At 54.7% G+C, this 16,919-nt stretch overlaps 1 protein-coding gene across 3 annotated transcripts in view; it reads right to left on the reverse strand.

Moving 5' to 3' along the window:
• The window catches only part of DGAT2 (diacylglycerol O-acyltransferase 2), a 41,547-nt gene continuing 24,628 nt past the window's right edge, over positions 1-16,919 (reverse strand). For all 3 annotated transcript variants that reach the window (XM_084893418.1, XM_084893419.1, XM_084893420.1), the window contains exons 3-8: positions 12,787-12,894; positions 12,305-12,375; positions 6,088-6,292; positions 5,336-5,510; positions 3,688-3,890; positions 1-1,194 (exon numbers count right to left, since the gene is read on the reverse strand). In XM_084893418.1, the coding sequence (XP_084749544.1) occupies positions 1,040-1,194; positions 3,688-3,890; positions 5,336-5,510; positions 6,088-6,292; positions 12,305-12,375; positions 12,787-12,894 (917 nt within the window). In that variant the 3' untranslated portion in view covers positions 1-1,039. The remainder of the gene's footprint in view (positions 1,195-3,687; positions 3,891-5,335; positions 5,511-6,087; positions 6,293-12,304; positions 12,376-12,786; positions 12,895-16,919) is intronic.

The raw sequence follows: 16,919 nt of genomic DNA on the forward strand, positions 1-16,919 counted from the left end.
TCAGAGGACGCTCATTTTTATTTATCTGTTTAGGAATATACAAAAGTCTGACAAGGTACAATGATCTCATCAAGAGAAAACAGAACACACGGAAGAAAGGCTGGGTTTCCTCCCCGGCCCCCATCCTCCCAAAAAGGCACACACACCTGAGGCGCAGGTTAGGGGGCCTCCCATCCGGAAGCCAACCTGATGCTCCGAAGGCCAGGCTCCGCGGCCAACAGGAAGACGAGGGGGTGTGGGCTCAGCAGAACGAGGCCACCGGGGAAAGTACGGGCTTCCGGCCACGGCCTGGTCAGTGCCGGGTCCACGTCCCCAGCACTCTGAGGAAAACCGGTCACTCCAACCAGACGTGGTAGCTGGGTAATCCACGCGATGGTGTGCTCGGGACAGCCCTGCTCTCGGCACAGGCTCACCACCACCCCAGTGTCTCTGCGGAGGCCAGTCCCGGCTCCGTGTGGAAGACTGGGGACAGGGGAAGCGGCAGAGAGAATCAAGCTGGAACAGTCCAGATGCCCATCCCTGCACCGCTGTGCCTTCCAGGCTTCCCCTGGGCAGGAGGGACTAGTCCTGCAGGCAAGTCAGGGTAGCCGGGAAGAGAGGTGTTTGTGTCAGAAGCGGCTTCTGCTCCTTGCCCTCCAGGGGCAAAGAGCAAATCATCTCACTGGCCCGGGTCCCTAATGGCTCGTCCTGCTTCCCCGGGCAGCCCGGACCGCGCTCTCTCCGTGACTTCAGGAATGGAAGAAGAGGGGCTGGTTGAGAAGCTATAAAAGGCCCAGAGGTGTCAGCCACCACCGAGAACAGCACAGATGGGAAGTGGAGAAAAAAAAAAAAAAAAAAAAAAAAGCCTGAAACGTCCAAGTGCTTTCCTTCCTAAAAAAAGACCTAAGGTTTTCATGGTTTAACAAAATTATTATAATTTCTTTTAAATAACCCACAGACACCCATGACACTTGCAAATTTACAGAACAAAAAGCACTCGAGGACTTGGTAGAAAACGACTGGCAGCGGGCTCCTCCCGGCAGGCAGCGGGCGGGCGGGCTCAGTTCACCTCCAGGACCTCGGTCTCCGGGAGGCCGAAGCTGGTCTTGTGCTTGTCGAAGAGCTTCACCAGGGCCTCCATGTACATGGCGTGGTACAGGTCGATGTCCTGCTGGGTCGGGTGCTCCAGCTTGGGAATGGTGATGGGCTCGCCCACTGCGGGGAAGGGGCAGAGGCCGCTGGTTAGTCCGTGCCGTTGGGCCCACCCTCCCTGGGCGCTGACCATGATGCTGAGGGCAGGGACCCTGTGCTACGTGCCCACCATGTGCCGGGCTCTGTGCTGAAGGTGTTCTGTCCTAGGATGTCCTTTGGCAGAGGAGAGGACTGAGGCCCAATGGCATGGGAAGGGACCTGCCCAAGGCCTTGGGGCCACTAAGTGATAATGGGGATGAGGCCTGTCTGCACCCATGGCACTCAGCTGGGAGCTCCTGGAAAAGCCCTGGGCAAGTCACTTTGCCTCTCTGAGCCTTCGTTTCCTCGCCTGTCACACAGCGATCCTTCCTCGGGGCGGGGGTGGGGGCGCTTTGTGAGGATTCTGTGAATCGTGGCATGGTTTGAGAAGGGGGGTGAAGGCGGGAGAGGGAGAGGAGACCAACATTCATACTTCTGGGCACTGTTTTATCTCCTAATCCTATTTCATCTCCATACCCAACTCATCACCAAGTTCTGTCAAAGACATTTCTGAAATTTCCCCCAAGTCCTCTTCCATCTCCACTGCCATTCCCTCATCTAAGCCACCGGCTACCCAAAAGCCTCTGGAGTGGTCTTATGGCTTCCAATTTTGCCCCTTCTAATCCATTTTCTATCCAGAAGTCCCAAGGATCACTTTAAAACGCAAATCAGAACCTTCCCTCCTCCAAACCATATATATATCGTGTGTATGTGTGTGTGTGTGTGTGTATATATATATATATATATATATATATATATATATATATATATATATATATATATATATATTTCCCCGAGGCTGAATGTTTATTGGGATAAAGGGGCATATCGTGACCACTAACAAGTATCTATTGGGAAGGAGGGTGCAGGGAGTGGTTCCTAATTACCCCCCGCCCCAGCTCCAAGGACTCATTCCTGAATGTAGAGGTTGCTAGGAGCAGTTTGATCATCTCCTGGGCTTCTCCCCTCCACCACAGGCCTGGAAGAGCCAAGCAGATGGAAGGTGAGGGTGGGGTCTCTCAGCTCCTGAAGCAGCTGGTCAGAGCCTAGAGCCCACACCTGCACGCCATGCTTTCAGAAGGCCTGGAGCCGTCCGCGGACCATCACCATGGCCTCCACAGCTTCCATCATGGGGACCTCCGGGGTTCAAAGCCCCCTGACTGGGCCCCCCTCTGGCGTCACCAGCTTTAGAGACCCGTCCATCAATACCGTAACCTTGTCTTCCTCTACGCGGGTCACCTGCACTGGTCCTCTGTGCTCTGTTTGCGAGGGGGAGGTTCGCAGACAAATCCCATGGCACTCCGCCTTTCTCCTTAACACCTGCTCAGTTCCCAAGCAAGTAGGCTAAATCACCCTCACCACAGCATCCCAGCTTCCCACTACTAAAGTAAAAAACAGTTCCTTCACAATGCCCACAGGACCCCATCCCTGGCCAGACACCCCAAGCATGAAAATGTCTCTGCTGCCTCACAGAGAGCAGAGATGGATGGGAGAGTCTAGGTCATGTGACCTGAAATGCAGGAAGTCAGTCTCTGTGTCAAGTACCAAACAGAATACCTGGCTCTGATCATTCAAAGGGTCTATGTGAGCTTTGGCCCCTCCAGTCTACAGCTTGCCGCCCACAGGCTCCCGTGTGAGCTCCAGCTTGTGAACCATTAACACACACCCCCCCTACAAGAGATAAGTCTTTGGAACCCTCTACAATGATCCCAAATAAACCCAACACAACATAGCTGAAGGCCAAGTGCAGCCAGTTCTTTGCAACACTTTTCACAGGACTCTGCTCTCGTCATGTTTTCTTTCAAAACTCCACACAGTCTTGCTTCAGGGACTTCACTTAGGCTTCTGTGTCTGACAGAAACTCCCTCCTCCCACCTCTTTTGCTGGATAATTCCTATTCAGCTCACAGTCTAAGAGTCACCTCCTCACTGCGGTCCACTATGACCCCCAGAGCATGCCGCACACCCCACTCACACCCCCTGCTGACCTTTGCTCTAACGGGATCTTCCCTAAGAGACTGCCCGGCTCTACAAGCACAGGACTGCTGGGTCTTGGTTTGTGAGCACAGCTTGGCTCACAGGAATAACACTTCACCCCATCACCCTAACCCCACCTCCACCAATAATCCCCCCAGGGCAGCCCCCACATGTCCTCATGGTTTAGCAGTGTTTCCCAAACTTTTGACATAAGTGTACCCCTTCTATAATTTTCGTAACGCTGAGTACTCCTCGTACTCATGAGAACATAGAATTAGGCGCAGCTAAGTACGGTGCAGTGCATATCCCCACCAAACTCCGGTGCAACGCGTACCCCCACCAGACTCTTCCCGTACCCCTGGGGTTACGCATACCACACTTTGGGAAACACTGGACTTTAGAGCATGGACATCAGAGCCAGGCGGCCTGGATTTGAGTCCTAACTCCACAACTAGCTAGCTGCGGCCCCCCAAGCTCAGGGTCTTCACGCAGGGAGACTCACCGACAGTGGTGATGGGCTTGGAGTAGGGCACCAGCCCCCAGGTGTCGGAGGAGAAGAGGCCTCGGCCGTGGAAAATGCACGGGGCGAAGCCAATGTACTTCTGGAACTTCTTCTGGACCCACCGGCCCCAGGAGCCCTCCTCGAAGATCACTTGCTTGTAGACCTCATTCTCTCCGAAGGAGTAGGTGGGAACCAGGTCAGCTCTGGAAGGGAGAGGCCAGGCTTGTCACTCCCCGGTCACTGGCTTCGGTTCCTCCTGTCAGTCCTAGAGGCCTTGGACACTAGCCGAGCTCCCCTCCCACAGGGCTGTGCCGGAACCACCCGGGGGGTCCCCAACATATGTCCCCTCTGCCCCCCGGCTAGTGACGGGGGAGCATATCAGGGCTTTGGTAGCACTAGGCAAAGGGAAGGTGGCAGGCCCTGCTTTAGCATGCCTGTTCTCTTTCATCCTCCAGGTCTGTCTCTGCTGGAACCTTCTCCCTGTCCCATACCCAACCGAGGCCTTTCTCAGTTCCATGTCACAGTCCTCAGCACACCGTGTTGTCGCTGTCTGTCCCTTCATACTGCCCCCTGCCCTGAACACAGGGGCTGGGTCTGAATGGTCGTGTACCCAGAGCCTGGCACAGGCTGGGGCCTGAAGAGCAGCCTCTCCCAGAGCCTGGGGTAAGGCCCTGAGAGGACAGGGAGGAGCGGTGGGTGGGGCCCAAATGGTTAGTGCCATCCCTAACTTGTGGGTGACTGTAGGCTGCATCCTCTCCCGCTCTAGGTCTGCCATTGCTGGAGCCTGTCACCCCAAAGCCCTCCTCCTGGGGTTGCCCAGAGCACAGAGAAGGGAAGAAAACAGAGCACCTGGAGTCCAGAGAGCTTAGCTCTGCATTTTACAACGTGACCCCTACTGGGCCACTTAGCCTGGCTCGGCTTCCTCACGTGGAAAGTAGGACGTCACCACCGGCAGGGTGGCCGTGGTATCCCAGGGGACTGAGAAGTGAATGTGCTTTGTCCAGTGACATGTGCTTAACAGGTGGCTACACAGAATGTGTCTCTGGCTTTCTAGAAAAGGTCACAAACACCCAAGCTGGCCAGCTCCTCTCCACCTGCCCTTCGCATCACCCTTCGGGGAAGCCTCCCTGCTGTGTCCATCCACGCCGCCCTCTTCTGCAAGCAGCATGGCGGCTTTGGCTCCAGGGCACTGTCCTAGGCATGTTCCTGCCCTCTCCGCCCACCTGTGAGGGCTCAGGGGACACAGGCCTCCCCTTTGCCCTAGTCAGACGCCAAGGCTATTCTTGGACAACTTGGCCTGAACCTCTGGGCTCCAAGCCCCCTCCCCCACCACAGGACAGTGAGGTCTGTTCTATGCCTTCCTGGCGTCTGGGCCTCCAGGAGCCAAGGAGCTGCTGATAGTGTGTACGTGTGTGTGAGTGTGTGTGTGTGTATGTGTGTGTGTGTGTGTTTTTTTACGGAGCTGCTGATAGTGTGTACGTGTGTGTGTCTGTGCCTGTGCATGTGTGTGTGTGTATGTGTTTGTACAGAGCTGCTGATAGTGTGTACGTGTGTGTGTGTGAGTGTGTGTGTGAGTGTGTGTGTCTGTGTGTGCATGTGTGTGCGTGTGTGTGTGTGTGTGTGTGCGCGCGCGCACGGAGGCACTTACCCATGCCGCAGGGCCAGTTTCACAAAGCCTTTGCGGCTGCGCAGGGTGACCGCATTCTTGCCGGGCCTGGAGCTCAGGGACTCGGCTGCGCCCCCAACGACGATGATGATGGCATTGCCGGTCCCGTTCTTTGAAAGCAAGTAGTCTATGGTGTCCCGGTTCACAGGGCAGATGCCTGGGGGGAGGAGGAGAAGACACGCCATTGGGGCTGCCTTTGGGGGCACTGCCTACCCCCCACAGTGATGTATAAGCAAACTTGAGCCCCAGACCTAACCTTCAAAGTTGCATGGCCCTACCTAAGCTATTCTTTTTCTGAGCCTTGGCTCACTTATCTATAAAATGGGGATAACAATACAAGGTTGTTTAGGTAATTCATTCACTTAGCAAATACTGCCTGAGGTCTTAAGTCTACCAGGCTGATGCCACGTGCTGGTGCCAGGCTGATGCCAGTACATCAGGCTGCTGGGGGTCACGGTGGGGGTGGGGGAGAGAATGATAGTGCCATGGACAACAATCAGGTTGTGCAGAGGGGAGCACGGGGCTGGGGTACCCAGAAAAGGGGCCAGAGAAGGCTTCCTAGGGAAGATACTATCCAGGTTCAATCTTGAAGACTTATGCACAGCTCTCCTGCTTGGCCCTGACACATAGGCTGCTCCTCTCAACACGGGTCCAGGGTGGTGTATGGGCTTCCTGGACCATCTGTCATCTGGCTCAGCGGGGCACAGTAAGGATAGGCAGCCATGGAGTCTCACCTCCGGACATCAGGTACTCCCTCAGCACTGGCATCCGGAAGTTGCCAGCCAGCGTGGCCAGGTAGGGCCTTATGCCGGGGAACTTCTTGCTCACTTCCGTGGCCTCTGTGCTGAAGTTGCAGAAGGCACCCAGACCCATGATGCCATGGGGGTGGTATCCGAAGATGTAGTTCCTGGTGGTCAGCAGGTTGTGGGTCTTCACCAGCTGCAGGGGAAAGCTTGGGTGAGTGGAAACTGGCCGGGGGGAGGGGGAGGACGGGACCCTGAGGCACACCCCGAAGGTCAGGACAGACTGGGTTTGCCATCCCCCCTGGGACTCTGGGCCTCAAGGACGAGTGACTCTCCACACCTGACCTCAGACTCCTCACCACTGGGGTCACAGTGCAGGTGCTCGTTGGCTGCCATTTGGACTGCAAGTCCCAGGGGGGAGGGGAAATTTCTCCCTTGATCCCCTTACTTCTCCAGCCAAATACTCCAGGTCCTCTTCTCTGCACTCAGCTAGCCTCCTGTCTTCCCTCCCTCTGGGCCATCCTCCTCTCACAGCAGAGTGACTATTCTAAAACCCAATGCAATCCCTGTACCTCTCTAGTTCCCTCTGGGGTCAAGTCCAAGTCCCTCAGTCTGGCCGGAGAAGAGACAGTGCAGCCTGCCTGAGTGGAAACTTCCTTCCAGGCAGCCAGCTTCTTCTGGGGCTCTGAGGCCGGAGGACAAGGGCAAGAACAGCTCTGCCAGCCACTGTGGTGGTGGGAGGTCAGCTGTGCAGTGGGGCAGCTGACCTGCGGAACTTTCAACAAACCTGCCCCGGGATGCTCTGAGGAATAACTGGCTTCCTCAGGGGCTGCCTCCTGCCCTGGGGTTAGAGTTAGATGGCAGGGTGGCTGGTGTAAAGTTTCCCTAAACCCTGAGCAACAAGAGGCACCTACCCAGCAGTACAACAAACACGATGGAGGGAAGGTGAAGAGAGGGGTGGGCAATACTGGTATTTTGTTCAGAAAGCATCACTTTTTTTTCTGATTAGAAAAATAATGACTATCACAGAGAATTTTCAAAATACAGAAAATTAAAAAAGAGAAAAGAAAATCAAAAGCATCTGTCATACCTCTAGCCAACTAAATCACTCTGGGTTGAGTCCTTTTTCTACTCAAACATACACATACTTTTAAAAAAAAAAATGACAAAATCACATATGGTTGGTATCATTTTTATATAATTTCCAAACAAGTATTATCATACCCTATCTATTTTTCCTTACCGAAATTCCTCAGTAACGTATCTTCCTATGGCTATATTATCCTATCATGCAGCCATGCTACATGTAATGGGACTATAATCAAACTCCTACAGATGGACCTTTAAAAAGCTTCCAAAACTCCCCTCAGAAATAATGCTTCCATATGGAACAGAGTGTGGAATCTCAAAGGGAAGGCAGGAGAGAGTGGGTGGCTGGGAGATAATCAACCAAAGACCTTGAGTGCATAACCCATGGACACAGACAATAGGGTGCTGAAGGCCTGGAGTGGGGGTGGGGGGGCTGGTGGGGGTAAATGGAGGGGAGGGAAGGGGGACATATGTAACACTTTCAACAATAAAAAATTATTTAAAAAGAAAAATAATGCTTCCATAAATACCTTATTTTTTATCTACATGTCTATCATGTTTTAAAATATGTTTTTATTCAGGGGTGGGCAAGAAGGGGTCAATGGGGAAACAAGGAAGACACATGTAATACTTTCAACAATAAAGATTTTTTTTTTACAAAATATATGTTTTTTATTGTTTTCAGAGAGAGGAAGGAAGAGGGTTAGAAACATCTAACCGGGAACTGAACCAGCAACCTCCTGGTGCATGGGCTGACACTCAACCACAGAGCCACAGAGGCTGGGCTGATTATTTTCTTGAGACAATCTCCAATGAAGCCAATCAGGGCTAGGTTGTAGATGTATCACCCGGTGGCTCTTTCAATCATTTTCCCCGTCTCCCAGCCCCTGCCTGGCGGGGCATTTAGTGAAACGAGGTGCCCTGGAGCTCTGTGCAGTGCCCCGGAGAACGCAGGCATCTGGCACAGCTTTGGTCTCTGGGTGCCACACTCTCCGCCCCTCAGGCTGGACAGAGTGTCCATCCTGCAGAGAGGACACTGCTGATAAAGGCTCTGTTGACATGCCCACTCTTGTGTCGCCTGTTTCCTAGGACAAAGTCTCAGTCCCAGGGGCTGGCCACGTGAGCCCGGGACACGTTCCTGGCAGTCACTCCTCACACCCTGCCTGTCGGGGCAGGAAAAGCACTCAGATAGGCCTGTGCCACCCTGGGACCCTATAGAAGGCACCTCAGAACCAGAGAAGAGCAGAGATTTGCCTGAGCTCGCACCGCAGGGCGCGGTGGCAGAGAAACACGGGACTGAGAACCTAGGTCCGGAAGCAGACAGCCTTGGTTCCTATTCCAGCCGGACACTGACTCGCTTTGTGAACTTGGGGCAGGCCCTCCTCCCTGGGCCTCAGTAGGCCCATCCGTGAAACGAGGCAGATGGACAAACAGAGGATTCTAAGCTCAGGCTCTTTCATGGTCTCTCCAAAAATCCTGCCTATACCCAGGCACTGCCCACTCCTCTCCCAGGCAGCCAGCAGTCCCGGTGGCTGCTGCCAACAGGTGAGCCCCACCTCTGCTGAGGGAAGGGATGGTCTCTGGGCCAGCCGAGCTGCTCTGGTGGCAAAGAGCAAAGAGCCCCACCGAGAAGGGAGAGAGGACGGATGGGTGCTAAGTACAGCTGAAAATTATTACACAACCATTGGCAAGAGGCTGAGGAAAGGGGGGAGCCACACACGAGTCCACAGAGCATCAGCCCTGATGTCAGGTCACCAAGGCCAACACCTCTCACAGAGGGGGAGCCTGAGACCTCAAAGGGCAGGAGCTTGGCCAAGGTCACCTGCAGGGAAGAGCAAAGCCAAGGCTGAGACTCCTTGCCTGGCCTGCCTAAGGCACTACGTGGCTTTGGTCCTCATGCCCCAGGGCGTCCCAGGGCCAGCTCCAACTTATCCTGTGGCTCCAACTCCCAGCTGATTTCTTGGAAAAAAGGTGTGACAAGAACACTGGATTTTGTTTGTCCCTTTAAGAAAGATCAGTGGGCAAGGATATCTGCCTGTTCCAGTTTTGACCAATAGTAATCAGGGTTGGTGGTGGGTGGTGGGCGGCGGGGGGCGGTGATTGGCCTTAGGAGGCTTCCCAAGGGACAGGCCACTCTGAACACGGGGGCCTGGCCCCTCAGGTGAGGGCCCCAGGAGAGAGAACAGAGCCCACAGTTCCTCCCAATGGACCATCATGTACCCCTTTTTCTCATATGCACAGCTCCGTTTTGCACATGAGACTAATGAGGCCCAGTGAGCTTGATAAAGTGTGCCTGTGGTCCCAGGAGCGGAAAGTGACAAAGTCTAGCAGGTTCTATTCCAGGGGTCCTCAAACTTTTTAAAGTGGGGGCCAGATCACGGTCCCTCAGAGAGCTGGAGGGCTGGACTATATGAACTACTAATTCCTACTGTAACACCTCGGCTGCGCTCACTGCCCAAAAAACCTGGCGGGCTGGATCAGACTCCTCTGCGGGCCGCATGTGGCCCGCGGGCCGTAGTTTGAAGACCCCTGTGGTGAGCCCACCTGAGGGCAGGGACCAGGGCAGGCTCGTCTGTGTCCCCATGCCCAGCACTGTGTGGGAGCAACAACGGATGCTCGGTGAATGGAGTGACAGAGCAAGAACTCAACCCAGGTCTCCAATGGCAATGCAGAGAGAGGGGGACCCAGGAAGCAGGGCTCAATCCAATCGGGGAAATCCGGGACCGAACCGCTCCCAGAGAAATACGCAGTGGGAATGCAGTGGGAGAGAACCCAGGGCCTGGATTCCAGGGCCTGGATTCTGCCCACCACCAACCCTGTTTACTATTCCAGTACTAATGCTGGGTGGACTCGCTGTGCAACCTGGACCAGTCCTTGCCCCTCTGTGGGACTGTTTCTCACCTCCAAAGTGATGCAACATCCTCCTCTGACGCAACTTTCTCCTAGCAACAACAGCCTTGGCTCCTCAGGAAAAGGGAGGAGTGAGAACCCTGACCCTGAAGATTCTGGTAAAACTGGGTTCAGGTTGGGTAGACAGAAGGAGCTGGCCCCAGGGAACCCCCCTCCCCCCCACACACACATACACACATAATACTGGGCGCAGTGGAGGAATGTGGGGGTCAACCAGCCACCTCCCCCAGGCAGCAGGCCAGGATGTCTCACTGACTCACGACAGCAAACCCACACCACCCTGTGTCATGCACACTTTCACGGTCACACATGCTGCCACCATTGCTCTCTGCTGGGTTGCCTCAGCGGCGAGGGTGTGCCGGGGCTGGGGTGCTGAGTGAGCTGGCCAGACAGGTCTTTCCCCTGCAGGAAAAACCTTCAGGATTCTGCTGGACTCACCCACCATCCACCAGTCACCCAGATGCACCAGGGCCCAGATGCCTCTGCCTTGCCAGGCTAGCTTGCAGAGGGGGACAGAGACAAGGCCGACAGCCAGACCATGCCACCATTCATTCTGTCAGGACCCAGAGGTTGGTCCCAGAGAAAAGACGATGGGTGCTCAGAAGACCGGGAGTCCCAGAGCAGCTCATGGTGCAGCAGGAAGGAAACCCAGACACCAACTCGGCCTAAACTTGCTTCGTAAGGGGAGACTGAACCCTGCGAGGGCCGGTGCCTCACCCAGGGTCAGCCTGGGCCTTTGCTGCCTCTGTCCTCCAATATGCAGGAGGCCTGAGTGTCTGCCCACGTTTATTCCCCACAGCTCCGGTGCACAGGGAGGCAGTGTGCTGTAGTGGCAGGAGCCCAGACCTGGAGGCCAGATAGCAATTAGAATCTCGGCTCCACCCCTCACTAGCCTCAGTAAGCTTTGCTACTCTGACCTTCAGTTTCCTTTTATGTAAAAAAAAAAAAAAAAAAAAAAAAAGGATAAAGTTAGTATCCCTTATAGAGTGCCAGGATGGGGGGAGGTGGTGCTGGCTTTTAGAAGTATCCCAATAAATTGTGATCCTCGCCGAAACCGGTTTGGCTCAGTAGATAGAGCGTCGGCCTGCGAATGAAAGGTCCAGGGTTCGATTCCGATCAAGGGCATGTGCCTTGATTGCGGGCACATCCCCGGTAGGGGGTGTGGAAGAGGCAGCTGATAGATGATTCTCTCTCGATGTTTCTAATTCTCTATCCCTCTCTCTTCCTCTCTGTAAAAAAAATCAATAAAAACATTTTTTAAAAATATGATCCTCCCTCTCCACGCCACAGGCTTCTTCTCAAACTGGGGTGTCTGCGCGCTCCGTGTTGCCCCTGCCTCTTCAGTGCTGCTTCGCTTTGGGATGGAGTTCTAGGGGCAGCTTCTCCAGAAGCCTTCCCCAGGCCCTTCAGGAACTAGGTTCTCGCTCTTCTTTTGCTGCACATCTCCTGGGCCTTCATTCCCATGGCCATGACCGCCAGTGACCCACCGGTGACTGGCTGAGAGAAATGCTATTTCCATAGGAGTTTCCCAAAGCAAGCAAGCCCCTCACACCTATTGTTATTCTTGGTTCAGTGCTATCCTTGGTGCGGGCCAGATGAACTTGGATCACTTAAGTATTGCTCTTGGTAAATGCCCTCACTTTTTAAGCTAGGCCTTTAATATTCGCAGAAAGGCAGGCAGACAATGGCCTTGATATCTGCTATGACACCTACTCCTTGTATCACTCAGGGTCTCAGGTCTAAAACATCTTTTAGACCCAAGTACTAAAACAAGTCCTATTTCCCCGAGGAACTAGTAAGCTGCTTCTTTTCCGAAAACAAGAGCCAACCACTTTCATGTTTCCCCTTTTGCCTTGGTTGCCAGGAAGCTTAGGGCTAATGATGAAGTCCAACCACAACTTTGTTGACCATTATGGCTGAAATACTAGAATTTCCCCCCCAAGTCTTGATTTTTCTATTTACTTGGTATGAGATTTTTTTTTTCTATTTACTTGGCATGTAAGAGGCCACAGTAGAATTAGCAGGGCATGGGAACGCGATTTATGCAAATCCTGCACAAATTGGGGAGGAGTATAAACAGATGCTCACAGTGGGAGATGTCACATGGTTCTCCTCAGCATGTGTGGTCACTGTGGATGGGCAGGCTAAGGCTCGAATTCAGATCTCCCACCCCATCCCCCCCTCCCACAATAACACACAAACACTTTACCTGGATGGGGAAGTAGTCTCGAAAGTAGCGCCACACAGCCCAATTTCGGACCCACTGGGACCTCCGGCCACCTTCCAGAGAACAAAACACAGTGTTGGGAGGGCGTGGGGATCAGGGAAGGGGGTGTTTGGGCAAGAAGACAAGACACAGCCAGTGTGAACCACAGGGGTGACTATCCCCCCACCCCCATGCAACATCTTTTCCTCCCCCCACCCCCTTCCCACTGGGCCCAGGCCATGCTCATACCCTCGTGTTATGCAAACCCTTGATGGAGTGTGAGCTCCTATGAGGACCAGGATGGCTCCTTTGAAGTGCTTTTAACCCTCCGCAACTCCCCTCCCCTCACTCCCTGGCCTAGCCCAGTGTATTTTCACAGAAGATGTTAAATCAAAAGAGGCAACACCCACCATGAGGAACCCCAGCTTGTGCAAAAAGGGGGTTCCCAGGGCCAGGGCGTGGGGCGAGGAGACCCATGCTCTTACCTTTCTTGGGCGTGTTCCAGTCAAACACCAGCCAGGTGAAGTAGAGCACGGCGATGAGCCAGCAGTCGGTGCAGAAGGTGTACATGAGGATGACGCTGCAGGCCACTCCTGGAGGGCAGGCAGAGGCACAGGTCAGGCCCTGTCCTCCCGGGGCGGGGGGGGGGGGGGGGGGGGGAGCTCCATCTCCCCGGGGCAAAGCCTCACCAAGCGACTGACTGAGCATTTACCCTGGTGCTGAGCTCGGCACCACCAAGGCCATGGGCATAACCTGGGGAGGAAATCAGGGCCCAGGTCATCTTGGAGATCCTGGTGTTGAGGGACAGGTGGGCTCCACGCTGCCCCGGCAATAGCGTCGGAGAGGAACCTCAGCTTCCTGTGAAGCCGTGCTTAGAGCTGTTCTTTCTGTCTTCTCCTGCATGCTCTCCCCACCGCAGTGCCCAGCACAGTTACTACGGACAAGGGAGGGACCTACCATGGGCCTCCACACCCCGGGACGTGGGCTGAGCCATGGTCTCGGTGTGAGGCAGGGTGACCCGGACACCGTTTTAGAGATGAGAACACTGAGGCTCCGGAGTGGTGGTGGCAGGAGGGTAACTTGCCCAAGGTCGCCCGGCAAGGGAGTGGCAGAGCCAGGATTCAAACCACCATCTGCACCGGGCTTTAGTAATTTACCAAAAACTAGAAGCCCCAGACTGCCACCAGAGGCACATGCGCGCTAAGGATTCCTGCCCCCGGAGGAGGAGGGCTGGCCACCTCCAAGGAGAGGAAGTGCCAGGCGGCCCCGGAGCCCATCAGCCCCGCCTCTCACCCCCCCAGCGGGATACCAAGAAGCCTGCCTGGGGCCAGCTTTCCTGCGTTCACTTTGTTCTGGGCCTGCTACCCAGAAGGTTGAATAACCTGGCACCTGGCACGGAGGGAAGGCTAGGCCATGCCAAGCCTGGGTTACTTCATGGCTCAACCCGAGATGCCCTCAGCAGGCGTTGGTCTGTCCAATTTCCCAGCCTCAGACGCTCAGACTTCAGCTCTTCAAGACGGTTCCCCAACATGATGCTACGCCCCTATGTGGACCTCACCTCTGAGTTCTCCACCCGAGGGGGCCATACCTTCTCTGCCCCCTGGCGCAGTGGGGCCTCATGCTTGGTAGAAGCGGGCCTGTGTCCAGTGCCTTCTCCATGGCCTATGCTGTGTGCCCACCCTCTGCTGATCAGGCGCTCTAGGGCTGCCTGGCTCAGGGTGCCAGACTCTCTTTTTCCTGCTGAGCCTCCCCGGTTTCCCCAGGGAGAGGGCAGGCACAGACAGACTCTCCACAATCTCAGGGCAGGGAAACGGCAGACCCTTGTCATCCAGACTCTCGGCTCCTGAGCTGGCCTCTCCCCAAGGTGGCCGGAAGCAGCACAACTGTCCCGGGATGGGCAGTGAACACGGACTGGCCAGGCGTCCAGTGTTTCAGGACCAGCTTGGGAGGGTGACACCACAGACAGGGAAGGGGGTATCTAGGGAAGATCTGCAGCCCACGAAACCCCGTTAAAGGCAAACTGCGGAGCGCTTTGGTGAGTGGCCGTGTCTAAGGTAAGGCCACTGCCAAAACCGGTTTGGCTCAGTGGATAGAGCGTCGGCTTGTGGACTGAAAGGTCCTGGATTTGATTCCAGTCAAGGGCATGTACCTGGGTTGCGGGCACATCTCCAGTAGGGGGTGTGCAAGAGGCAGCTGATCCATGATTCTCTCTCATTGATGTTTCTAGCTCTCTATCCCTCTCTCTTCCTCTCTGTAAAAAAATCAATAAAATATATTTAAAAAATAATAATAATAAGGTAAGGCCACTGACAGGCTCACTCGCATGGTTGAGCCGTTTGCCACTGGCCCCCTTCCTTAGGCCCGGGAAAGAGTCAGCGGATATCCAAGCTCCTGTAGAAGCCGGGTGGGCACTCCAGGTGGGCCTGGGCGGGGCGGTGAGGTTCCGGCCAGGGGCTGAGCAGCCTGGAAACCTGCTGTCCTCGAAGCTAATTCTCCTGAGGGGGAGCAGGACTAGAGAGGCTGAGCCCCAGGCCCACCCTAGACGTCTGGGCTCTCTGCGAAGGTGGGAATCCCTACCCGCTAGCCTCACTCAGGGGCTAAGGCAGCCTGGATGGAGGAAAAGGGAGCAGGTGCAGAGTCTGGAGACCGTATCCTGGCCCAGGACTTTCCCAGTGGGGGTCCCACTGCCCCTGGTCCCCTGTGTCCACAGCCCCTCTCACAGCACGCATCGTCTGCCGCCCCCACCAGACTCCTCCCAGCAGGTGGCCCTTGAGTCTCTGAGCTCCCTGGGAGCTGGAACTGGGTCAGATTAACCTCTCCAGCCCCAGAAAACAACACAGGATAGGCCTACTGAGCAAAAAGGAACTAAGCCACGGAATGACCTTCCTTTATCAGAGCCTAATCCTGCTTTCCGGACAAGGGGCTCCCTGCTCTACCCTCGAAGGCCACCGGGCTGCAGAGGGACCAGCACCGCGCTCCGAGACGTAAACAACTGCTCCAAGGCCCCTCTGGCTTCCATGTGGACGGCTCAGGGCCACCTGCACGCTCTCCCCTTCCCACACATCTCAGGGAAGCTCCTGAGGCCCGGAGGCCAGGCCCGTGAGCAGGGCAGAGAGGCGGCAGAGGGTCTGTGAAGAGCACGAACATGCTCTTCCATGAAACCCTGGCCCTGCCACTCACAGGCCACCGCCCATCCCTGACGCTCAACCTCCTTACAGGGTGCTGGGAAGATCACGTGAGATGGCGTGTGAAGAGGACCTAACACACAGTTACATGTCCCATCAAAAGACTCGTGGACTTAGACGGGGGGAAAAGGACGTCTTAATTTTTACCCGTCTCTGATGGAAATGTAGTATTTCCTTCATGGACAAATGTAAGAGACCACAGCAGAATGAGCAGTGCTGTTGACAGTGACGCCAATAAAAAACACAGGTGTTTTTGTCACATTTATAGCAGGTACGGATATCTTGAAAAATCATTTGTTCGCATCACTACTTGAGAATCAAAGTAATCATTAGTCCTGCTGCTAGATCTATTTACTGTAATAACGAAAAGCACATATGGGTTACTATATGTCTAATTTGATTTCTTAATGTGTGCATAGTTATATTTCAACATCCTCAATTTCCTATATCCGTGGCTTCCTTTTAAATCCAATACTTAGTACGACACATTTTAAAGCACCGAGAGAAGTTGACAGCCATGATCAGAATGCCAGAGGAGTCTACACAGAAAAATGGTGAAGTGGCTCTGTGCCAGAGGAAGGCCAATGGGGCCACAGCAGCCTCTGCCAGCAGAGTTGGGTGGCAGCGGGAGGGAGGGAGAGAGAGGCGGGGTGCTCAGGGCAATAATTAGCAGCATTTCAGCCAACCTGTCCTTCCAACTGGGCGTGGCTCCCACCTACATGAGGGCGTTGGGAAGATGCTGGGCCGGTTTCTGGGCTGTGGTTGGGTTGGATGGATTGTTAACCTACAGCTCGGGGCCAGTGACTGTCGCGTGCTGCGTGGGCTGGGGTTCTACCAGCTGCCCAGTTCCCCGTCAGCCACGCTCTGACCCACGACAACAGGGAAAGTGGTGGCTCCTCAGCGCAGATGGGGACTAAGGGAGCTGGTGCACCCGAGGCGGGGATCTGGGAGGCTCATAGCATCTTTTCTTGGTCCCACTTCCTTCTCTTGTGATGCTGGGCAAGGCGCTGCCTCCTCCCTCTCCCCCCCCCACCCCCACCCCGGTCCCCTACTTCCTGCCTGAAAATGAAGCGGATACACTGCTCTGTACTCTAAGATTCTAAATAAGTAGCTGCAGGCAGGCCGAGATGGGGGCTTGAGCCCTGAGGGAGGCAGTTTAATTGGCTCTATTCCCTGGACCAGTAGTTCTTTCTCTCTTTGAGCCCATATGCCCCTGTAAGAATGTGGGGACAGCGATTGCCTTTCACCCCAGAAAACAAATGCACAAACTGTCACATATAATTTTGCGTTTAATGTGAGGGGTTCGTGAACCCCCTAAAGTCCTCTCTTGGGTCTAAAGGTGAAGACCAGCTGTTTCAGAGTCTCACTGACCCTCCGTGAGTTTCTATTTCCTCACTGATGAGGTGAGACATCAAGGAAAGACAGCTGGTGCC

Source organism: Pipistrellus hanaki (assembly GCF_964339955.1).
Source record: "Pipistrellus hanaki genome assembly, chromosome: 9".
Classification (NCBI taxonomy): domain Eukaryota; kingdom Metazoa; phylum Chordata; class Mammalia; order Chiroptera; family Vespertilionidae; genus Pipistrellus; species Pipistrellus hanaki.